Source organism: Vombatus ursinus, unplaced genomic scaffold (assembly GCF_900497805.2).
Source record: "Vombatus ursinus unplaced genomic scaffold, bare-nosed wombat genome assembly UNPS02010548.1, whole genome shotgun sequence".
NCBI lineage: Eukaryota > Metazoa > Chordata > Mammalia > Diprotodontia > Vombatidae > Vombatus > Vombatus ursinus.
Genome location: NW_020950326.1, coordinates 6,072,741 through 6,097,938, shown reverse-complemented (window position 1 = coordinate 6,097,938; position 25,198 = coordinate 6,072,741). Strand labels below are relative to the sequence as shown.

The 25,198-nt window shown below is 41.1% G+C and overlaps 1 protein-coding gene across 2 annotated transcripts; it reads left to right on the top strand.

Annotated features, from left to right (window-relative positions):
• Positions 1 to 4,632: 4,632 nt before the first annotated feature.
• On the top strand, positions 4,633 to 13,236 carry LOC114037775 (major histocompatibility complex class I-related gene protein-like). 2 transcript variants are annotated; one of them, XM_027854732.1, is made up of 5 exons: positions 4,633 to 4,786; positions 10,921 to 11,184; positions 11,596 to 11,865; positions 12,190 to 12,465; positions 13,123 to 13,236. In XM_027854732.1, exons 1-5 carry the CDS (start codon positions 4,711 to 4,713, stop codon positions 13,170 to 13,172), a joined length of 936 nt encoding a protein of 311 aa, XP_027710533.1. In that variant the 5' UTR covers positions 4,633 to 4,710; the 3' UTR covers positions 13,173 to 13,236. The 2 variants fall into 2 exon arrangements, with proteins under 2 accessions (XP_027710533.1, XP_027710532.1); XM_027854731.1 differs by having other exon boundaries at positions 13,023 to 13,236.
• Positions 13,237 to 25,198: the final 11,962 nt, after the last annotated feature.

Below are 25,198 nucleotides of genomic sequence, written 5' to 3'. Positions count from 1 at the left end.
GCACCTATTATTGCAGGGCACTGTGCTAAACACTGGGGATACAAAGAAAGGTAAAAGGCAGTCTCTGCTCTAGGGGAACAACCCATAAGAAAACATAGGGGAACAATCCCATGAGAGAGACAACATAAAAATAATGATGTACAACCAAGCTATGTTAGAAGATAAATTAGAAATAATCCACAGGAGGATACTAGAATTAAAGGGGATCAGGAAAGGCTTTCCTAGAAGTTGGGGTTTGAGCTGGAAGGAAGTCAGGGAAGACAGAGGAGCAGATGATGATGGAGAGTGGGCAGCCAGGGAAGATTCCCAGGGTCCAGACGGAAAGTGGAGGCCAATGGTACAGGATCACAAAGCATGGGGTGGGGTGTGAGCTTTAAGACTGTCAGGTTATGAAAGGCTTTGACCCCTAAAGAGAGGAGTTTATATTTGATCCTGGAGGTGATAAGGAGCCCATGGACTTTCTTGAGTAGTGAGTGACATGATCAGATCTGTACTTTAGAAGATCACTTTGACACTCTTTGGAGGATGGATTTGAGTGGAGAGAAACTAAAGGCAGAGAGACCAGTTAGGAAAGCTATTGAATAGTCCAAGTCAGAGGTAATGATTGTCTGAGCTAGGGTGGTAGCTGTGTGAATGGAAAGAAGGGGACAGATGTGAGCTATGTCTCGGAGAGAGAAAAAGATTTGACACCTGATTAGATATGAGGGACTAATGAAGGTGAGGAATTGAGGATGCACTGAGTTAGCAAACCTCAGTGAATGGAAGCATAGTGATGTCCTTGATAGAAACAGGGAAGTTTAGAGGAGGCATGGGTTTGGGAGGAAATATAATGATACCTCTGGTGCAAATCGAGACCCAATCACACCTGCTTAACCTTTTGACCAAATCACTGGGTAAGAGTCCTGGGACTGCTGTCTTTGTTACACTTAATGACCTATATTATTTTTTTCTACTTTATTTAAAAATTTTTTCTCCAATTACATGGAAAAACTTTTTTTAGCATTCATTAACAAAATTTTGAATTCTAAATTTTTCTCCCTTCCTCCTTTCCCTGATTTTGTCCTAAAACAATAAGCAATTTGGTATAGGTTATATATCTGCAGTGATATAAAACAGATTTCCATATTAGTCATAGCTATGAAAGACGATGTAGACCAAAAGGAAAAACCCGTGAAGAAAGATAAAGGGAGTGAAAATGGTATGCTTTGATCTGCATGAGATTTTTTTTATTAATACCAGCATATAACCTTGTTAGGACTATCCATCTAATCCAATTTCCTCATTTTCCTTTGAAGAAAATCAAGCCAAGGGAGGTTAAAAGACTTGACCAAGGTCACATGGGCAGTAAGTAGAAGAGTGAGAATTTGAACCCAGTTCCTTTGTTATTCTTTCCACTCTACCCCATTGACTCAATTTTCATCTCTGTATGTTCCATTGAATAGAATCCAGTACAATGTGTCATAAGTGCTTAATTGTTTAATTTATTGAATTCCACTCTTTGTGACCCAAGAAGAGTTTGGATAATTAAATTCTTTTAAAACTAAAAAAAGATTATTGGTCTCTTTTGGTTCTACATTGCCTACATTTCTTCCAGTGTCCTTCCTTCTCCCCTTCCTAGAAAACCACCTCATATAATAAAAAATTTTTAAAGAACAAAAAAAGAAAGAGAAAAAATTTAATAAACTGATCAACACATCAAAAGAGTCTAAAAATATATGCAATGTTCTATACCTGGGGACCTCCAGCCTCTGCAAAGCAGTGGGGGAGATATCTCCTCATTTCTCTTCTTTGGAGCCATGCTTGGTCTTTATAATTCTTCAACATTCATTTTCAATTGTTTCTGGTTATTGTTCTTTTCCTTTACGTGGATGTATATTGTTTTCTTGCTTACTACACTCTGTAACAATTCATGGAAGTCTGTCCGTGCTTCTCTGTATTTATCGCTTTTTTTTTGTTGTTGGTCCTTACAGCACAGTAATAATTGTCTTACATTAATATAGCAAGATTGTTTAGCCACTCCCCTATAGATGGACATCTACTCTGTTGGACAATTGAAACTCACAGGGAATTTCCCAACTTTATTATGGCAAATTTTTTCCTTCAAGGTAAGTCCTTTTCATGAGGAGTATTTTTTCCCTTTATCTTGTTAGATGTTGAAGTAAAAGCAAGGGTCCTTCCTGGGTTGTCTGTTCTGGGTATGTTTTGGTGGAGAACTCTCCTGCAAGAGACTTTGTACCAAGCTTGCTTACTTACAGGAAGACTGAAATGGTTCAGGCCCCTATTCCAAAGTGAATCTAAGCCCTCCAGGGCTGCAAAAGGCACAATCATTTGCTCATACCTCATGTCCTCTAGCCTGTGTTGAGGCTTGAAGAACTCTAAAATTCATTACTCTGTAATTTATGCCTTTTCTCAGCTTCTTTGTTACCCATTTCTTCTCTTCTGCTTCCCTATTCCTTATTATGCTATCTTAGTTTATTAGAATGTAGAGACTGCCTTTTGCCTGTTTTTGTATCCCCAGCACAGGGACTGGTACATAATAACTTCTAAATAAATGTTTATTTATTGGTTGATGGACTGATTGACAAGTTTTTTTGTATGCTTGGTAAGTTAATCCAAAGTATTTTATGCACTTTGTAATTATTTGGAATAGGATTTCTTTTATGTTATTGCTTCTTGTGTTTTTGTTATTATTATATAGAAGTGTTGTTGATTTTTGAGGACTTATTTTGTAGACTGCAATTTTGATGAAGCCATTAACTCAGTTTGCATCTTTGATGATTCCCTAGAATTTTCCTAGTAAACTATCATATCATCAACAGATAGGGATGATTTTATCCCCTCTTTACCTCTCTTAATTTTTTTCTTTGTTCTTATTTCTGTTGCTAGCATTTCTGTAAGTACATCAAATACTGGGGGAATAGTGGGGGAAGTGGACATTTTTGCCTCATTCTTGTTTTTATTGGAAAAGGTTCTAGTGTTTTCTTTTTGCCTATGGTGCTTGCTTTTGGATGTATGTGCTTTTTAAGATATCAAATAACATTATCACTATTCCCGTAATTTGTAGTGTTGGTTTTTTTTAGGGGCATGGGGTGTAGGCATAAAAGTGTTTTCCTCCATCCAAGGCTTTTTCTGCATCTATTGAGATGATCATGTGGATTTGGATGTTTGGGTTTTTAATGTAATTAATTATGTTCCTTATTTCCTTAAAGTTCAACCATTTTTGCTTTCCTGGTATAAATCCTACTTGATTATTATGTATGATTTCTTAGATAAATCACTGTAGTCTGTTGGGATTTTGTTTAAAATTTTTTAGTTAATTTCATTATTGATATTGGCTTCTAGTTTTCCTTCTGTTTTATCTTTCCCTGGTTTCCGTATTAGGACTATATTGGTCTCATAAAAGAATTCTGTTCAGGGGTTTCTCTTTCTCATTTTTTTTTGAAAACAATTTGTGAAGTATAGGTACTAACTGTTTTTTTTAAAGAATGGTAAGAGTCTCCTGTGAATCCATCAGGACTAGGAGTATTTGTCTTTGATAGTTCCTTTTTTATTTAGATGCATTTCCCTTTCTGATCTTGGGTTATTTAAGATCTCTCTCTCTCTTTTTTTGATAGCTTGGGTTTTTTATATGTTTGAAGGTATATCTTTATTTCTTTTGTATTCTGAGTTTTGTTAGCATACAACTGTGTGCAATGTGTTCTGATTATTCTTTTTATTTCTTCTGTTTTTGCTGTGACTTCACATTGTCCATTTGCTATTTTACTGACTTAATTTTCTTCTCCCTTCTTTTTAATCAGATTATCTAAGGGTTAGCAATTTTATTAGTCTTTTCTGTGATGTTTATTGAAATTTATGTATTTCCCCTTACTTTTTGATATCTATTGTACTTATCTTAGATTTGCTTATTTATTGGCTTTCTAATTTTTAAAAATGTATATTCAATTAATTAATCTTCTATTTCTATTTTGTTAGTGTATGTTTCTAAGGATATGATTTCCCCTTTAAGTCCTGCTTTAGCTGTGCCCCAGAAATTTTTGATATGTTGTTTCATCATCATCTTCTTTTACATAGTTATTTTCTTTCAGTTTTTAATTGTTTCTATGACTTGTTCTTTGACCTGCTCAATACTTAAGATTTCATCAAGTCTCCATATGGGTCTGTATCTTGTGTTTATGGTCCATGAACCAATTCTTATTTTTATTATTTGTGGTCTGTAAAGGATACATTAAAATATTATTTATTTCTTCCTTTTTACATTTGTTTGCAAAATCTCTGTACCTATATGTCTTACATGACATTTCGTTGATTTTCTGTACTTAAGAAAATATCTGAGCCCAATTCTTTCCTACAGGTGAGAGAATGACAGTTCCATAAGAGGTAATAATTCTATCTATGTACGTATATGGAATGATTGTTTTTTGTTTCGTTTTTGGTTTTTTTTTTCGGCTAGGCAACGGGGTTAATGGACTTGCCTAGGTTCTCACAGCTAGTGTCACGTGACTGACGCCGGATTCAGGGCACCGCCTAGCTGCTCCCCTATATGGAATTATTGGGCGTGTATATATACCCACCGCGACCAATTTCCTTTTTATTTTTCAGTGCCCTGGGCTACAGGAGACAGTGAGAGCTAGGGCTAGGTAAGTTAAGGAAAGGAGGCAAGCCGCTGGCAGGCAGCCAAGTTGAACTTTACGTGCTTTGGGGTAAGAAAAGATGGCATCAGAAGGACCCCGGTGGTACGTCCAACTCGTCCTCTTCATGCTGTGCCTGACGCCCTACGCCAATGCTGGTGAGTCCGCGATCGTCCCTTCCCCCGCCCGGCGGTGGTCCCTACTCTAGTTTTTAGTAAGGTGATCCCATCGCCCAGGAGTCAGTCGATTCGTGCTCTTTTAATCCCTTCGTTTACAAAGTTCTTCCCCAGGTAATTGTGTCCCATTGCCCATGACTGCATCTATTAGTCCTTTTGCCGGGCTCCACAATCTAATCTAAGTGTAGTTACTAGTTCTCTTCCTTCCTCTTTAGAGTACTACCTGCTTCTCCCCTGCCGTGAGGCCCCCCCCCCGCCCCAACCCCAGTTCATTCATTTTCACATTTGCTAGGTCTCCCTCTCCCCCGCTCCCCTCCTCAAACCTTGCCTTGTTCCTTGCTATGGGTAATGTCTTTTGATTCAAGCATAAAGTGGATCTAAGTGAGGCAGAGTTGGAGGAAGTCATCGGCCTCACTCTCTCCTCCACAGTCATCACAGTACAGTGGCAGGACAGAATCAAGACTGCTCAAGATGCAATGCAGAGTCTTCATATATTTCGAGTAAACACCCCCAAACTCAACAGCGGATTTGAGACCCCTTGTTCCTTGCCAGTTTGGAAACAAAACTGAAAACAGAAAAAGAAAAAGAGCCTTCTAGGACCCTCACCTTCTCCCTAACACCTCCATTTCCTTCCTGGGGTTTTGTTTTTTTTTTTATGCCCACTCACACATCTTTTCCTGAATTGTAACTGCAGGCTGAAAACTACCTTTTGCTAGCGGCTTGCTGAAGCTGCTGGGGAGCTGGGATACGGGTGGGACTTCCTTTGTAGTTCCTGCGTGTGTCTGGAGCGCTGCTAGCTCGCTTAGCTAAAGACTATCTCTACTAAAGTAGAAAATCTTTAATGAGAGTCATCCATTGGGCCTTTTTTTTTTTTCACTCCCACCCCCACCCCCACCCATCTTTTTCTGAATTGTAGCTGCGGGGGGAAAACTGCCTTCGGCTAGGGGCTTGCTAAGCAGCGCTGAGCTGGGATGGGTGTGGGGCTCTTACCTGCGGTTACTGGGGGGCATCTCAGGCTCTGCTACCTCGCTTAGCTAAAGAGAGAAGTTGAAAATCTGTTTTTTCTTAAATTAATTTATTTATTTTTAGTTTTCAACATTTACTTCCACAAGATTTTGAGCTCCAGATTTGCTCCTCATTCCTCCCTCCCCCCACCCCAAGACGGTATATTCTAAATACCCTTTCCCCTGATCTGCCCGCCTTTCTATCACCCCCGCCCCTTTATCCCCATCCCCTTCTATTTTTCCTGTAGGGCAGTATAGATTTCTATATCCCATTGCCTATATATCTTATTTCCCAGTTGCATGCAAAAATAATTTTTAACACTCATTTTTAAAACTTTAATTTCCAAATTATTTCCCTTCCTCCCTCCCCACTCACCCTCATTAAGAAGGCAAGCAATTGAATAAAGGTTATACATGTGTAGTCATGCAAAACACTTCCATAATAGTCATCTGAAATACTAACTATAATTACCTCCATCCTATCCTGCTCTCCCGTTTATTCTATTCTCTTCTTTGACCCTGTCCCTCCTCAAAAGTGTTTGCTTCTGATTACCCTCTCCCCCAATCTTCCCTCCCTTCTATCATCCCCCCTCTCTTATCCCTTTTCTCTCTATTTTCCTGTACGGTAAGATAGAGTTCCAGGCCTAGTTGAGTGTGTGTGTTATTGGGCCTGACGCCGGCCCTTGTTGAACTAAGCTGCGCTACCTAGCTGACCCTGGGCCTTGGGGAGGGGAGAAAGCCGCTGCAGGTGGTCGCGGGTGCATGTGGAACTTCAGGCTTCCTGCTCTAGGGGAGTACTGTTGGCTCTGCCACAACGATACTGGGGCGCACTGTTCTGGGGAGGAGGGCGAGGCTGCACAGGCTGCACCTGAGTGGAGTTCGAGTCCCAGCAGGGAATAGATAGGCAGAGGTCTCTGGGCAGGAAAGACGGAGCAAAGCTGTTTTATGCGGTGCTTAGCACAGTGCCTGGCCCAGAGCAGCCACTAATAAATGTCGATTCGTTGTGGATGCTTTGCTCGGTCAGCTAGCTGGCTCAGTGGATAGAGGGCTAGACCTGGAGTCAGGAAGAGCTGAGTTCAAGACCTTACTCACAAAGTTAGTGGCTGTGTGTCAAGCCCCTTAACCTCTGTCTTCCATAGTTTCTCCATTTTACAGACGGAGAAACGGAGTCATTGTGAGGGTTAAATGAAATATTTGTAAAATGCTTTGCAAACCTTAAAACATTGTAAATGCCTATCTCAAAGCCTTTACTTAGAGTTTCAGATTTGAGAAATTAGATTCAATATCAGTCATTCAACAAACAGCACATGTTAGGTGCTGGGGGTATAAATACAAAGAATTTTTAAAATTTTCTATTTACAAAATAGTGAAATACAAAATAATGCAGTCACTTGCAGCGGAGATCAGGGAGATGGTGTAGTTTAGGGACTTGGGGTCTGGCAGATGAGAGCCCCAGGGAGTGCCTGTCATAGGAGGAGGAGGCCAGGAGTTAAGAGAAGGAAGGGCTAGAATTGGCAGTGGCTCCTCCTTCTGGCCGGTTGTTGGCTGGAGGTGAGTGGAAAGAGGACAAAGGCATGAGTATATCTATGTCTACATCTATGTCTATGTCTATGTCTATATCTATATCTATATCTATCTATCTATCTATCTATCTATCTATCTATCTATCTATCTATCTATCTGTATTTATGGATAATGAGTGTACCAGAACTGGAGAGGGTGGCCAGGGATGAGCTGTCATTAGAAGAAAACAGATTTGCATTTCTCCAGTTATTAGTGATTTAGAACATATTTTTCATATGACTATTGATAGCTTTGCTTTCCCATAAAACTGCCTGTTAGTATCATCAGACCACTTATCAATTGGGGAATGGCTCTGTTCTTATAATTTTGTTTGGCAATGTTCCCTATGTATGTGAGAAATGAGACCTCAGTTAGGTTGTTAGTTGGATGGGGTCTCTACTCTGTCCAACATAGGGATTTCCCCTCTCTACTTAGCTGAACAGAACCATGCTCAATTCTCTTTTCATATAAATCCCTTTGCTTCCTCCTTCTCCCTAGGAGGTAATAGAGCATAGGAAGCAGGATGTCATTGAGTCAGGTGGCTTTGTGTGTACTCCTGACCATTCTCTCCATTTCTTCATCTTGACTGTCCATCCTCCAGAGAACCAACTTTGTGGTCTCTTGAAGCTCGTGTTTTTCTGGAGAGGGAAAGATGATATGCTCATTTTCTACAGAAGAAACTGAGGTTCAGAGAGACTAAGTGACTTGGATAGAGGTCTTTGGTCTAAACATAGGAACTTTTTCTTCTCAACTGATGGCAACCATAATTAATTCCACTTTTACACATACAACCTTTACTTTTGGGTTGGGGGGTGGGACAGACAGAGCCCAAGAGCTCTGATGGTGTTGAGTAGAGATCAGTTAAATCACTAAGTGTGTATTAAGCGCCAACTATGTGCCAGGGCAGCTAGGTGGTGAAGTGGATAGAGCACTGGGCCTGGAGTCAGAAAGATCTGAGAGGTTTGAATTCAAACCCAGAGTCAGATACTTACTAGCTGTATGATCCTGGGAAAGTTACTTAACCCATATTTGCCTCAGTTTCTCTTCTGTAAAATGGGCACACATTGGAGAAGGAAATGGCAAACCACTTCAGTACCTTTGCCAAGAAAACCCTGGATGTAGGCCGAAGGGTCACTATGAGTTAGACTTGACTGAAAGACTGAACAACTGTCAAATGCCTGTAATTGTGTAGAATGCTAGGGATACAAAAAGAGGCAAAAGACATTCCCTGCCCTTGAGGAGCTCACAGTGCAGTGGGGGAGAAAACAAGCAAACAAATATATCCAAACTATATACAAGATAAACAGGAAATAATAAACAGAGGGAAGGCACCAGAATTAAGAGGGATTGGAAAAAGCTTCCTGTAGAACATGGCATTTTAACTCGGACTTGAAGGAAGCCAGCAGGCTGAGAGGAGAAGGGAAAGCATTCTACACATGGCAGACAGCCAGGAAAAAATAATGGGGAGAGAGAGAAAATGAATTTTCAGCTTTCAATTGTCTTCCTCTTTCCACTTCCTCTGCCACACATTGAGAATACAGGAAAAACAAAACCTGTGTCAAATATTCATAGTCAAGCAAAACAAATTCCTGAATTGGCCAGGTCCAAAAGAAATATGCTTCCCTCTTCGCTCTGATTCCATCATGACCTGTCTGTTTGGAGATGGGGAGCATGTTTCATCATGAGTCCTCTGGAACTCCTGTTGGACCTAGTGTTGATCAGAATTCCTAAGTCTTTCAAAGTTGTTTGTCTTTACATTAGTATTATTGTTATCAATTGTTCTCCTGGTTCTCCTCCTTTCCCTTCGCATCTGTTCATACAAGTCTTCCCAGGTTTCTCTGAAACCCTTCATCATTTCTTACAGCACAATAATATTCCATCCCATTATTGACCTTAACTTATTTTCCTTTGTACATATTTGCTTGTAGGTTATTGCCCCATTCGAGTGTCATCTTTTTCTAAGCAGGGGCTAGAGTTTTTGTCATTGTTATTGTTGTTGCTTTCTTTGTATTATTCACTGCTTAGCACTGTGGTTGGAACCAAGTAGGTGACTGAGAAATTCATGTTGATTTCATTTGACTTTCCCTTGTAGAAGGAAACTGAAAGAATTAAGCTTTTCTCTATTTTTGAAAACAGTTCTTAATTTAGGAATTGATTGTACTTTGAATGTTTGATAGAAGTCATTTGTGATTGAGGGTATAACAGCTCATTAATAGTCTGTTTAATTTATTCTTAAGAGATTGCTTTATTTATGTTATCTCTTTCTTAGATAACCACTTTGGACATTTTATGTATTTTTGTAAATATTCATAATTTATTTTATATTCTCAGTTTTGAGGGCAAATAGTTGAATGTAATGATCCTTGACAATTAATTTCATAGGCATTAGTGTCTTCTTTCTCATTTCTGATTTTGGTTATTTGGTTTTCTTTTCCCTTCTTTGTTCAAATTTTCTAATAGTTTATTAATTTTGTTAATCTCTTAAACAAATTCTTTGATTTATTAATCAATTGTTACTTGTGATTTTATGGATTTTCCCCCCTGTGATTTAGGTGAGAAGTATTTTTGAAGTGACACACACAAACATAGGTGTGTGTGTATTTTATATATATGTATATAATATTTAAAATAACAGGCAGACATAAGGTCTTTGGCATTGATAGCATAAGTAGACTATGTAAAGAAATGGTCCTGGACTGCAGAGATATAATAAAGATGTAATTGGAATTGTCTAGGTGAATAATAAGTCCTTCAATTCAGTCTAGACAGGATTTCACAGAAATGATCATTTATGAGATGACAGGGAGGGAAGCTCAGTTTCTTCATCTGTAAAATGGGAGAATTATATTTGTAGTGCCAAACACAGGGAGTTTGTGAGGAAACCTGAAAAGTGTTATGGAAATACAAGCAATTATCATTATGGTGTCCATTTGAACTAGCGTAAGTGACATACAGTCTTTGATGTTTCTAGGCAGGGAACTGAAGTCTTGGACTGAGGAAATGGATAAAGAAGGTGACATCTCAGATAACTGGGGGGAAAATGGCAAGTGAATCCATGGGCACAGATTTTTGTTTCCCATGTCCTGGTGCCCAGTGAAAACCAGAGAGCTCTAGAACATCCCTTCTATCAGAGGGGTCGATAATGTTGCATGTGCAATATTACCAGAGAAGGCACTGAATGAGTGATCAAGATTGGAGGGTCCTAGCCAGTGACTCTATTTCCAAATCTTGAGTCAGAGTTTTAAGTGGTGGTCTGATGTGGAGAGAGAAGGGAGCAGTGTTCTTTGAGTAGGGCGGTGAGTTATGTGTCCTTGTTCATAAAAAGGGAGAGGTAATTGGGATTGTGAGGATGGACAGAATGAGAAAGGGGTCAGATTCAGAAGCAGTGTATGGCTGTGTAAAGGATTTGAGGAGGAAGAGGGAGAACTGAAGGTCAGCTTGGTGAAGACATTTTCCTGGATAGAGCAGAGGGAAGAGAATGAGGAGACAGTGACTCCAATCTCCTGGTCAGGCATTTATTCCTGCTCTGCTCTTTTCTTTCTCTCTCAGAATCTCATCGTCTTCAATACAACTTATTTGCAATGGTCAGTTCTGATGGAGAACCCCCCTCATATTCAGCCCATGGCTACCTGGATGATGAATTGTTCCTTCATTATGACAGTGAGAGCCAGAGGCCAGAGCCTCGGGGCACCTGGTTGGATGGTCTTGTGGAAACAGACACTTGGAAGAAAGAGAAGAGCAATGTGAAAGAGATTGGACAGGACTTCAAAATAACTCTGAGACAAATCATGGACCAGAGCAACCTAAACACTGGTAAGTTTGGGGCTTAGGGCAGGGGCTGGATGAGTGTGGGATTCACCCTCCACAGAGATTGTGTGGTGTAGCGGTCAGGCTGCTGAAGTGGGAGTCAGAGGAACAGGATTTGAATCTCCACCTCTGTCTCTTACTACTTGCACCATCCTGAGCAAGCAATTTAACCTTCCTGGGCCTCAGTTTCCTCATTTTGTAATTAAGGATTCTAATTAGGGAATTCTAGTCCTAAATCTTTGATCCTATCAGGATGGGGAGAGGTGCTCTTTTTTCCCCATCCCTTTGTAAGAGAGTTTGTGGGCTCTTAGGATCTATTACAGGGAGGAGAGGAAGGAGCCTGGGGAAAGATTTTTCCAATTAGGTAAAAAGGGAGAACAGAGCCATGACCAGCCTGGTTTTGGGGATGGGGGTCAGGTTCTCACACCTTTCAGGAAACACTAGGCTGTGAACTCCATGAAGATGGTACCCGTAGAGGATTTTGGAAATACGGTTATGATGGAAGGGACTTCCTCATCTTGCAACCTGAGACACTCACCTGGAAAGCAGTCCATCCTGCTGCTGGCAATCTAAAGAATGCCCTTGAGGAAGAGCCAAGAGAAATAAAGATCAAGAAAGCAAAAACAGAAGGAGACTGTTGTGATCAACTTTTGAGTTACCTGAAATTTTGGCAGGAAAAAAAAGCAGGTACTGACGTAGGATAGTGGCCCTCACCTCTGACTGCCTTGAAAACTCCTCTCTCTGCCCCGTATTCCCTACCTGAGTTTTCTCCCTTCGTCTGTATGGGTAGGAAATCAGTCCTACCTTTGTCTGTAGACTCCCAGCATCCATGGGCTAATCTCCTTGGGGACCACTATGGGTATAGCTCACACACTCTTGTTCCTTGAGGAGCCTAGATGCTTGGGTACTAAAGTTCCTATGCGCCCTATTGTTGTTAATGGTGGTTTTGTCTCTCAGTAGGACAGAGGTTGCACCTTCACCTCTTCCTTCATTTTGTTCTCTTCCCCACAGCATTCCCTTTGCTGAATGTGACTCAAAAGGAGAACCGAGAGGGAAAGGTCACTCTGAGGTGTTGTGCTTACAGTTTTGTCCCTCGGGACATCAAGATGACCTGGCTGCAGAATGGGCATGCACTGAGCCACAGTGACCATGAAAGAGGAATCATTCAGCCTAGTGGGGATGGCACCTACCAGACCTGGGTGTCTATAGATGTCCACTCTGAAGAGTCAAATTACACTTGCCATGTGGAACATCAGGGAAGGAACCAAACCATCTCTGTACCCTTGGGTAAGTAGTGGCACAGTCATAATCAAGAGATAGCTGGGGCTGGAGCCAGGGTCCTTGTTGGAAACTGAGCCTCAGTTTCCACATATGTCCAATGAAGTTGTTGGACACAACTATCTCTAGTCCCCTCCCGATTTTAAGAGTCCATGAGTCTAAGGGAGCTCCTATTTTCTTCCCCACCTTCAAGGTGTATGAAAGATTGCCCTAGTCAGAGTCCTGATACCATAACAAAGTTCCAAGATCCTCCCTTGTTGGAGTCAAGATTTCACTCAGTCCTATGGGATCCAAAAGGGTGATAGAGTAGAAAGTCTCCTGAGTCTTCTCAGAGTTAGGAGAGACCTGTCTTAGAGGCACAGGTCGACCACTTGCCATCTTTGTGACCATAGGCAAGGCCCTTGAACTTCCCGAGTCTCAGTTTCCACTTCTGTAAAACAGGGACAACAGGACTTACATGAGCTACGTAAGCTACACCTCAGGCTGGTTGTGAGGAATCTGCTTTGTCCCCCTTAAAGTGTTCCAGAAATGGGAGCTCTTATTCTCATCAAGGATGTCTCTTCCAGGTCCTGTTCCGGAAGCAAGCAGGAAATACTGGGTCCTTGCTGCTCTGACTTTTGCTGGTGTTATTGCTATTCCATTTGTGGTATTTTTTTGTGGTGCCAGGTACAGAGAGAGAAGGCAGCAGCAGGATGGCCTCCCTGTATGAGCTATGATTCAGTGACTCCCAAGGCCTGCTCCTATACTGGCACTGTTTGTGCTGGACTGTGCTCCACTCTCACCTAGACTTATGTATATATACCCTATTTCATTGCATAATCATTATTTATTTTGTGCCAAAAACTTTTTTTTTACAAAAAAGTGGGGTATGACCATTATGTGAAGCTTTTTTAAAAATTTGGCTGCTATTATTTAAAAATCAAAGCAAGTAAGAGAAGTAGAGGAAAAACTAGGAAGAGAAATGAGAGTGATGCAAGAAAATCATGAAAAACAAGTCAACAGCTTGCTAAAGGAGACCCAAAAAAAATACTGAAGAAAATAACACCTTAAAAAATAGCCTAGGGGCAGCTTGGTGGCGCAGTGGATAGAGCACCAGCCCTGAAGTCAGGAGGACCTGAGTTCAAATCCGGCCTCAGACCAAACATGTACTAGCTGTGTGACTTTGGGCAAGTCACTTAACCCTGATTGCCTCACTGAAAAAAAAAATTAAATTAAATAAAAAAAAATAACCTAACTCAAAGGTCCAAAAAGCCAATGAGGAGAAGAATACTGTAAAAAACAGAATTGGCCAAATGGAAAAGGAAGTCCAAAAGCTTACTGAAGAAAATACTTTCTTAAAAATTAGAATGGAGCAATTGGAAGTCAGTGACTCTATGAGAAATCAAGACAGTGTAAAACAAAACCAAAAGAATGAAAAAATAGAAAACAATGTGAAATATCTCATTGGAAAAACAATTGACCTGGAAAATAGATCTAGGAGAGATAATTTAAAAATTATTGGACTATCTGAAAGCCATAATCAAAAAAAGAGCCTAGATATCATCTTTCAAGAAATTATCAAGGAAAACTTCCCTAATATTTTAGAACCAGAGGGCAAATTAGAAATTGAAAAAATCCATTGATCACCTCTTGAAAGAGATCCCCAAAGGAAAACACCTAGGAATATTGTAGCCAGATTTCAGAGTTCCCAGGTTAAGGAGAAAATATTGCAAGCAGCCATAAAGAAACCACTCTAGTATTGTGGAAACACAATCTGGATAACACAGGATTTAGCAGCTTCTGCATTAAGGGACCAGAGGGCTTGGAATATAATATTCCAGAGGGCAAAGGAGATAGGATTACAACCAAGAATCATTTACCCAGCAAAACTGAGTATAATCCTTCAGGGGAAAAAATGGATATTCAGTGAAATAGAGAACTTTCAAGCATTCTTGATAAAAAGACCAGAGCTGAATAGAAAATTTGACTTTCAAATACAAGACTCAAGTGAAACATGAAGAGGTAAACAGGAAAGAGAAACCATAAGAGACTTATTAAGGTTGAACTGTTTACATTCCTACATAGAAAGATGATATTTGTCAGTATTAGGGTAGTTGGAGTGAAAAAATTATATGTGTAATATATATATATATTATACATAGATATAGATAGATAGATAAATAGAGGGCACAGGGTGAGTTGAAGATGAAGGGGTGATATCTGGAGAATAAAATTAAAGGGTGAGAGAGGATTATACTGGCAGAAGGAGAAAGGGAGAGGTAGAATGGGGTAAATTATCTCACATAAAACAGACAAGAAAAGACTTTTACAGTGGAGGGGAAATGGGGAAAGGTGAGAGGGAATGAGTGAATCTTATTTTCATTAGATTTGGCTTAAGGAGGGAATAACATATACACTCAATTGGGTATGGAAATCTATCTTACCCTACAGGAAAATAGAGGGGGAGGGAGACAAGAGAGAGGAGGATGAGAGAGGGGAGGGTAGATTGGGGGAGGGGGTAATCAGAAGCAAATAATTCTAAGGAGGATCAGGGTCAAAAGAGAGAATAGAATAAATGGAGGTAGGGATAGTATTAAGGGAAATATACTTAATTTTTCACAACATGGCTACTATGAAAGTGTTTTGCATGACTACTCATGTATAACCTGTATTGAGTTGCTTGCCTTCTCAATGAGGGTGGGTGGGGAGGGAGGAAGGGACAAAATTTAGAACCCAAAGTTTTAAAAACAAATGTTAAAAAAATTGTTTTCCTATGCAACTGGGAATTAAGATATACAGAAAATGGGGTATAGAAATCTATCTTGCCCTACAGGAAAATAGAAGGGGAAGGGGATAAGGGGGGGGGGAGAGATAGAAGGGAGGGCAGAATAGGGGAATGGGTATTCAGAATGCATGCCATCTTGGGGTTGGAGGAGGGTCAAGTTGGGGAGAAAATTTGGAATTCAAAATCTTGTGAAAGTTAATGTTGAAAACTAAAAATAAAAAGTTTTAAAAAATCATTTATTATTGAACTATCTTTGGTGCAAGATTAGGATGCATGGAATACTCATGAATATATATTATAACTAAATAGTCCAAATTGGCTCACCTTATTTCTTCATGACCATTTAGTGAACATTTTTCCTCTCTGAAAAATAAAGTTAACACATTAGTTGTTATTGATGTATGCATTATAGTTGAAATATTACCCTTGAGAAAATTTACTACGGTGTTGGAAAGTACAGACTTACAAAATTTAACCTGTGTTGGAAGATTCTGTGCTGCTATCATTGGTTTTGCTATTTGACACACAGTCCTCAGCACCACTCATATCAGATGTGTTTACTTCCTTGTCACTTTACCACAGTGGGTCATCTTCAGATTCATCTAGTGCATTTGAAATGCCCATCTTTTTTGAAACTTTTGAAGACTGTTTTGTGTGGTATAAGGTCCTAACTCTTAATTACTGACCATGAGTGTGGGCTGAGAATTCTAGGCTCAGGGCTCACAATGGCGATAGATAAATGCATACCCATATGCTACTGATGCACACATTGTTGCTCTGTTTACCTTGTGTGCTGTGTGAGGAACAGAATTATACCATGTGATGATTATGCGATACAAGGTTATAAACCAGTTTTTGGACTGAAAAAACATGGTGGGCCTATTATGTGGTGAAATATGGGACTTTTATTCAGCACCCCTCAATTGTACCTGAGGCTGTTCCTACTAGCTGTGGTATCAATAGTGACGAGCCACCTGATGATGGTTCTGAGAGGAGGTGATAGGGACAGGGAAGCTGCTAACAGGCCTATTGAGGAAGTGACTGGGAAGCCTCCCCCATGCCTCTGAAACAAATCCAGTAGCATTTATTAAGTACCTACTACATGTCAGGAACTGTGGATACAACCATGAAAAGGAAACAGTCCTCTATCCTCAAGGAATTTACATGGGAAGGGAGTTGGGGAAAATCTAACTTTTCCCACAGCTTAAAAAATACAAAGTAAATACAAAGTAATTTCATAGCAGAGGAAGAAACTTAATAACTGAGGGATCCAGCAAAGGCTTCTGTTTGTTAGGAAAGGCACTTGATCTGAGCTCTGAAGGGAGCAAGGGGATTCCATAGGATTGTGGTTGGTTTTGATTCATCACAGGAATCACAGGAAATTCTTGGAATCTGTGAAAATTTGACTTAGGCTGGATTTGTGTGCCTTTAATATTTTACACATACTGTACCTACCCTGCTGTTGTTGGGCAATACTACCCCTACACATTTTATAAAGCTGGATGTGGCTAATTACAACTGGGGCATTTTAAAAAATGTGATTTTGATAACTTTTGCTTTTAAATCACCTTGAATATCTCATCGCAGAATCATCTTTGATAACATATTTTTTAAGAGAGCAAAAAGTGAAGAATTTTAGCAAGATGTTTCCAAAAGTGTTTATCTGTTCCTTAAAGGAGACACTCCTTGCCTTCCAGCTGCCAAAGAATGAGGAGGAGACCTTAGCCCCTGGCGCAGGCACAACCTGAGGCCATCCTCTAAAGCTCTCGTCTCATAAAGTCAATCAAGAATAAATCCATTATTAAGCTCCTACTAAGTGCCAGGGACATAGAAACATTAAATGTTCCCAAACAGCAGTGGAGGGGTATTTAAGGGCCCACATATCCAACAGCTAAGACTCAGTAGTAGTGAGTCAGTCTTCTTTATAGAAAAGTAAAATAAATAAATAAATAGCACTTCTAGGGCTATATCCCAAAGAGATCATAAAAATGGGAAACGATAGGGGGCAGCTAGGTGTTGCAGTGGGTAGAGTACTGGCCCTGGAGTCAGGAGGACCTACATTCAAATCCAGCCTCAGACACATAACACTTGCTAGCTGTGTGACCCTGGGCAAGTCACTTAATCCCATTGCCTAGTCAAAAAAAAATTGGGAAAAAGACCCACACGTATAAAAATATTTATAGCAGCTCTTTTTGTGGTGGCAAAGAACTGGAAATTGAGGGGATGCCCATCAGTTTGGGAATGGCTGAACAAGTTGTAGTATATGAATGTAACGGAACACTCTTATTGTGCTATAAGAAATGATGAGCAAGCAAACTTCAGAAAAACCTGAAAAGACTTGTGTGGACTGATGCTAAGTGAAGTGAGCAGAACCAGGAGAATGTTGTACACAGTAACAGCCACATTGTGCGACGACTAACTTTGATAGACTTAGCCCTTCTCAGCAATGCAAGGATCTAAGACATCTTCAAAAGTCTCATGATGGAAAATGTTATCCAGATCCAAAGAAAGGACTATGAAATTTGAATGCAGATTGAAGCATACTATTTGCTCTTTTTCTTCTGTTGTGTTTTGTTTCCTCTTTCTGGTGGTTCCTCCTATTGGTTCTAATTCTTACAACATCACTAATGTGAAAATATGTTTAATAGGAATGTATATGTATAACCTATATCAAATTGCACACTACCTTGGGAAGGGAGGTGGGGAGGGAGAGGGAGAAAAATTTAAACCTCAAAAAGTTATGAAAGTGATTGTTGATAACTCAAAATAAATAAATTAAAAAACAAAAACAAAAACAAAAAAATGCTGCCTGATAGATTCCTCTGTTGACTTAAAAAAAAAAAAAGCAGTCACTCCAAAGGTCATTTCAAACAATGTTTCTTTTTGCCTGGGCAAGATACAGTACTCAAATTTTTATGGATCCAACATAAGTCTACAATTCAGGGAGTGAATTTCTTCACATCTAGTGACTTCAAGTATCAGGCAGTGCTCTCATTTGTTTGTTTTTTTAACTGCAGCTCTTTTTATTGGAATAACTGGGATATGATTTCCCTTCTATGTGTTGGCATAGACTGTCATGAGACATAAGAAATCATTGCTGCATAACAGAAATGTATGGCTTTTATCAAGCATGTCTAATGTGCAGGGCTGTGCATCCACCTTTTGTGTCATATATGTTAACACAAATAAAATTATCAATCATCCATTACATTCCAAAAAAAAAAAAAAGGAAAAGAAAGGAAGAAAAATAATAAATATGCCACATGCTCCCCCTAACACTTGGCCTGGGAAGGTTGGTAAATACGAATTGAAGTAGGTGATAGCTCCAGTCACGCTTAAAGCTCTGAGCCAACCCTTTTCCCTAGGCTGAGTAAAAGTGATCTTGGATTTGAACCCTAGCCCCACACAGTCCCTTTGCGGCCGTTTCGCTCCGCTCTCCCTCACCTCCCCCCTGCCCCCGTACCCAAGGCTTTTCCCCTGGGAAAAGGGCATGAAGTTGGGGTGCTTCCCTGCCTCGGAGGGCGTGGCAGGTGGCTGAAGGGACAGGACAAGGCCTGAGGTTCGGACGAGTGGACGGGGCTGCCCTCATCCGCTGCTTTGTTCCCTAAGTAGCGGAGGACGCCTGGCTCCCTTTGCTCAACTCTGGCGGAACCGGTCTCTCCAGACCTGTTCTTCCACGACCCGGCTCTTAACTTTCTCAGGATGTTGGGGAGGATGCACAGGGCAGGGATTTGCGGAGGAGTTTCTTGGCAATGTCCTGATCTCCGTCCCAGGCCCCATCCCAAACTTTCCCACTTACCGAGGGGGCCCCTATCAGCTCTGGCTGGTCCGCTAAACCAGTAGGAGAGACCAAGTGGCTAGAGCCAGGGTTCGCCTGCCCAGGCACCGCCAGGAACACAGCCACTTAGCTGGGGTGGGGCTGGGGGTGTAGGTGTCTCTTGGGTTAGAGGGCTGGGCCTGGAGTCAGGAAGAGCTGAATTCAAATCCACTTCAGGCCCTTAAACTCTCTGCTTCCTTCTCTTCAGCAATAAAAAAGGGATGGTACTAGCAGTTAAAAGCAGATGTGAACTTCAACTTTGAACAACTTCGTGCTAATTTGTTCTTTGTTTTTCATCAGCATTTTCTTATCGTTTTCAGTCATTTATGTAGTCATATATACTACATATGTGCATGTTCTTGGACCATTTGTTTTAAATTTAGTTTTTGCTGTATATGCAGAAGTCCAGAATTAAGGGTTTTGAGTTTCAGAATACAGATAGGTTTAGTGACAAAATGGGTCTGCATCCCTCATTAAGTACTTTGGAATCTAAAGCAGAATACATTATCAGTTTTTTCCTTCCTTCCTTCCTTCTTCCCTTCCTTCCCTCCTTCCTCCCTTCCTTTTTTCCTTCCTTCCTTCTTCCTTTCCTTCATCCTTCCTTCCTTCCTTCCTTCTTCTTCCTTCCTTTCTTCTTTCCTTTTCTTCCTTCCTTCCTCCCTTCCTTCCTTCCTTCCTTCCCTCTTCCTTCCTTCCTTTTCTTCCTTCCTTTCTTCCTTCCTTTTCTTCCTTCCTTCCTTCCTTCTTCCCTTCCTTCCATCCTTCCTTCCTTTTCTTCCTTCCTGCCTTCTTTCCTTCCTTCCTTCCTTCCTTCCTTCCTTTTCTTCCTGCCTTCTTTCCTTCCTTCCTTCTTCCCTTCCTTCCATCCTTCCTTCCTTCCTTTTCTTCCTTCCTTCCTTTTCTTCCTTCCTTCCTTCCTTCTTCTTCTTTCCTTTCTTCCTTCTTTCCTTTTCTTCCTTCCTTCCTTCCTTTTCTTCCTTACTGCCTTCTTTCCTTCCTTCCTTCCTGCCTTCTTTCCTTCCTTCCTTCCTTTTCTTCCTTCCTTCCTTTTCTTCCTTCCTTCCTTCCTTTTCTTTCTTCCTTCCTTTTCTTTCTTCCTTCCTTCCTTCCTTCCTTCTTCCTTCCTTCCTTCCTTCCTTCCTTCCTTCTTCCTTCCTTCCTTCTTCCTTCCTTCCTTCCTTCCTTCCTTCCTTCCTTCCTTCCTTCCTTTTCTTCCTTCCTTCCTTTTCTTCCTGCCTTCTTTCCTTCATTCCTTTCTTCCTTCCTTTTTTCCTCCCTTCCTTCCCCTTCCTCTTTTTTTCAACCTCACTGACTTTGTAAGCTTCTGAGCCTACTCAGCTTCCTGTGTTCATCAATCAACCACATCTGGTGCCTCCTTACCCACTCTCCTTCTTCCATCCTCACTGCTATTGTTTCTTGGTCCATGAATGTAGCACCCATTCCAGAAGGGGTGTCTGTGTGTGTGTGTGTTTGGGGGTGGGGTGGAAGTAGTGTTCAAGGCTAGGGGAGTCTTGGAACGGGGTAGAGAATACTGAGGGTTTTAAGAATTCATTGGGAAGAAGAGAGCAGAGGACTGAGGAGGCCGAGTGAGGAAGAGTTAGTGAGACTACAGGAATAGGAGAGTGTTGGAAGTGAGGAGTAGAGAGGATCTGTGGATGTGGACAGAGGTGGGTGGGGGATAGAGGCACGGGCGGGAGAAGAAGGGGTGAGTGCAGAAAATGAGTGGGAGAAGGGGGGTAACACCAGCCTCTTGCAGAGGAGATAGAGTTTGGGTTAAAGGAGCTGGGAGAGGCCTGTGTGGGGGGTGTTTGTGACCCCCAAAATAATCAAATCAGAGACTTTTTCTTAAGAAAGGCAAAAAGGAGTTTTATTGCTTTCTCATGAGAAAGGACACACCCAGCATCCGCTCAAGATGGCTCCAGCCAAGATGGCTCCAGCCGAGATGGAGTGTAGCTCAAAGCCAGTTTATGTAGACCCTAAGGCAGAACCCCTACCCTCCCACTAGCTCCTCTTCCCATTGGCTGGGCTTCGGAGCTCACAGTCTAAGTGAGGAAACTTTTCCCCAGCAACAAGGTTTGCAAAAACGAGCGAAATGAGGAACTGTTGGTTCAGCAGGAAAGTAAGAAAAAAGGAGGGGAGAGCCGGAAAGCCTGGACAAACAAGATGCTTTCGGGGACATCGCCTGATGTACTCCCATATCTTGTTTACATATTTGTGTAAACCAATAAACCAAGAAATCAATTAATCAATAACCTAATCTCCCCCTGTCCTGTTTTCTTATCAATTCTGTGGGAACCAAACTGTTAGCATTCCTCACACCTGTATTTTTAGAGCAAGGGAGGAAGAGAAGGGAAATTTGCTGCTTCTTTTTCCAGATGTCTTCTCAAGGCTTGAGGCATTTTTCACCCACATGATCTCTTTCCTGGGTCCTGGTGAATGAATGTGACAGTATTGTAGCCTCTGGCAGGGGTGGGAGGGAAGTATTGGTCAGGGGCAGATATGGGGACATGTAGCTAACAAAATAATGTACATTTTTTAAATATATCTAATTGAAGTTTCTTTAATGCAGTCTTATTTGATTACAGCTGAATTTCCAACATGATAAGATTCTCCAACCCTTGTGTAGCCATTCCCCCATTGATGGACATCTATTCTGTTGGACCATTGAAATTCACAGGGAATTTTCCAACTTTATTGTGGCTAATTTTTCCTTCCAAGCAATCAGGAGGGTCATTTTTCTCCTCTATTTTGTCAGTTGTTGAAGTAAAAGCAAGGGTACTTTCTGGGTTGTCTGTTCAGGGTATGGTTTAATGCAGAGTACTTCATAGGTACTGAGGAGACCTGGTTTCAAATCCCAGCTCTGCTATTTGATATCTGTGTAACAATGCACAAATCATTTCAGTTCACTGAGCCTTATTTTCTTCATCAGGGAAAATGGTTTGGATGACTTTTAAGTTTCCTTTCTACCCAGCCCTTGTATGATTTTAACCAGCTCTTGCACGAGAGAGCCTTGATGCTGACTGATATCAGTTGGTTCACAACAGTGAACTGTGTTGTCCACCAGGTGGCACCAGATCCCCAAACATGTCACCAAGTCTCTCTTATCGGTTTTACTGCTTCCGTATTGTTCTGTTCTGAGCTTTGAAGAGGGAACAAGAATTCATTGTCATTTAGCCGCTTCAGTCTTGTTCAATTCTTCATGACTGCAGTTGGGGTTTTCTTGGCAGAGTTACTAGAGTGGTTTGTCATATCTTTCTCCCATTCATTTTGCAGATGAGGAAACTGAGGCAAACAGGGTTAACTGACTTGTCCAGGGTCACACAACTAGTAAGTGTCTTAAGATTGGATATAAATTCAGGTCTTCATGACTCCAGTATCTTTGCCAAGAAAACCCCAAGTTGGGTCAGGAGTAGTCGGACATGACTGAAAAATGACAGGACAACTTTCCTGAGCCAGTGCTCTATCCATTGCGCCACTTAGCTGCCCTGAGCAAGAATTAACTAAATATAAAGTAACAAGACCTAATCATTGTCCTTGAAGAGGTAATTTCAACTTGAAATTGGTCAGAAATACCTGTAGTGACATAAAAACAGTTACAGAGCAGTATAAATGCCAAATGATATAAATATGAATGTTTCAGTGAAGAAGGGACATAGACTAAAAGTGAGGGAGGGTCAATCGGGGAAAGTTTCTCAGGGTAGTGGCTTTTATAAGCTGGGTCTTGAATGGTTGTTGAGGGTAGAACTTCAAAGTGAATAAAATTTTAGGACTGAGAGGGTCTGAGAAGTCACCACAACCCTCCCCCTGTTATCTGCCCCTGCCAAACCGTGTGACCTTGGGCAAGTCTCAGAACTTAAGATCAGTTCAGGAAAAAGCAGATCTCACCCTTAGATTTAGATAGGATCTTGTCTGAAGGCTAAGAGGATAGGTTAGAAGTTATCTCCAGGTTGCTTTATGGGCCTCAATGCCTATTATGAATCACCAGGGGAATGGAAACACTTCCCTTGTCTACAAGGATTGGTAATCAATATTTATAGAATTTTGAAAGACTCAGGGGTATAAATGAAGGGATTCTAAGAGATTGTTATCAAAATAGTGAAAATTCAGGGGGAAAGAAATGGAGGCAAAAGGTGGTTGAACTTTTACTTGGGGCATTTTTAGCAGACCCAGCAGGCTAGTCAGCACCATAATAGAGTTTCCGTTGTATATAAATCTGTAGTTGGAACTACAGAGAGGCAAAAGAGAGGGAGACACATAACCTTTGCTTATGATCTAGTTGGGCAAACAAGACACAAACAAACATGATAGAAGATTGTAACTTCACTGAGGTGGAGACTGGGCCTTTTATTTCACTGTCTTCCCCAAAGGACCTTGTCAAGAGGTGATTGAAGGTTATCAATACTTGTTAAACAAATCAAATGCTGCTTTTCCAGAGCAATATGACAAGTACAAATGGACTGGAGATTTATTCATTCAACCAATATTCGTTAAGCAAAGATCTCCTATATTCAAGTCAAAAAGGAATATATATAGGTGAATAAGAGGGTTCTTGCCTTCCTGGAATTTATAATCTGCATCAAGGAGGCTGAAAGGAAAAGTTAAATTTGATGGAATCAGTCAGGACCACATCCTGATACTCTCTGATCATCTCTGGATTCACTGAGGGGTAACTTGCTGGGGCAGAGGCTGAGCAGTGAATATCCTTTCTCAGGCTGCTGCTCTAAGAATGTCGAGGTCCCTAGGGAGTCCTGGGTGTTTGCCTGGGTTAGATGATGTCTTGGATCAGAAAGAGGTGATGTGGTGTGAGCAAAAATGAAAGATTTAAGAGTCATGAAAGCCTGGGTTTGAGTTCTGGCCTTTCCATTGACTAATTGTGTGACCTCGAGCAAGTCCCTTTCTGAGCTGTTGTTTCTTCTTCTGTATACTAGGGACAATACCCCTGTTGCCTGGGTCACAGAGGTGTTGTGAGGATCGAATGATGCTGTGAAGCATTTATGAACTGGAGAGTGGGATACAAATATACAGCATTATTTTAACTTGCCTTCACTACCAGTGAGAATCAAATGGAGGTAGGTAGCCTGTGAAAACACTTTGAAAATTCTAAAGCACTAAATAGATTTCCCAGACAAGAATAACCCACGAGCATCTTTGGCATCTGGAAAAGGCCAACGCACTTTATTTCGTTTAAGGTTCTCTCTCTCTGGGAACCACATCAAAGTCACAGAGAAGACACTTAGGTATTTCTGAGTCTGCTCTTAGTTTCCCTGAGCCCTTGTCTTTCTCTGGAAATTTAGGCAGTAGATACAGTTGGTGGGTAGACGGGAAAAGGAGGAAGAGTGCTTGGTGATAGTGCCAGGATTCCTAGGACTCAGGTTTGATGCCCTTGGAGAAGCTGTAACTCTCCAAATTTTATCTGTCCCACTGAAGGCGCGTCACTCATCCTCCACAGGCCCCACCTTCCTTCAGTTCCCATTTCAACAGAAGAAACTTCTAACATTTGCCTGCTGCCAGCAAAGGGAGAGCTTGGTATGAGCTGGATTGCAGCTCGAGAAGGGTCAGCGGAGGTGGTTATATGTCCCCTGAATGGGATGCCACCAGCAGAGAGGAAGGGACAATGAAGAGAATGACTAGACACAGAATGCAGTTGGAGTGTGGCGGATCACAGAGGATGATAGAACTGAAGAAAGGCATTCAGGAAAAAAGTCAAACTATGAACCATCCCTTAGCCCAGAGCTTCTTAACTTAGGGTCTGTGAATTTAGTTTTTAAAAATATATATTTTGATCACTGTGTTTCAACATAATTGATCTCCTTTGTTATACTATGTATTTTATCTAATGCATTTAAAAACAAATCCATTGACTTTCTCCAGTCTGCCAAAGTGGTCCATGTCACAAAAAAATTTGACACACCCTACTCTGCCTCAGGAGCTCTTCAAAAACCCAGTCTAAGCCAGAAGAAGGTTTCTAGGAGGAGAACCAGTCACCAAGGCGAGACATACAAGCCTGGCTGTCTTCCTACACTTCATCTAGGAATACAGAATCCTTGTCATTCTGAAGGGATGGGAGGTGGGGAAGGCAAATCCAAAATGGGGGAGGAGAAGGAACACTTTGCCCTGTAATTCAACTTCAGGAACTGTGGCCTAGCTGAGGAAAAGCTGGG

Excerpts from the sequence above, each read along its gene's own strand:
- LOC114037775 (XM_027854731.1), top strand. The coding sequence starts at position 4,711 with ATGGCATCAGAAGGACCCCGGTGGTACGTCCAACTCGTCCTCTTCATG. Across the intron at positions 4,787-10,920 it reads GACGCCCTACGCCAATGCTG|AATCTCATCGTCTTCAATAC; the intron begins GTGAGTCCGCGA and ends TTTCTCTCTCAG. Across the intron at positions 11,185-11,595 it reads CCAGAGCAACCTAAACACTG|GTTCTCACACCTTTCAGGAA; the intron begins GTAAGTTTGGGG and ends GATGGGGGTCAG.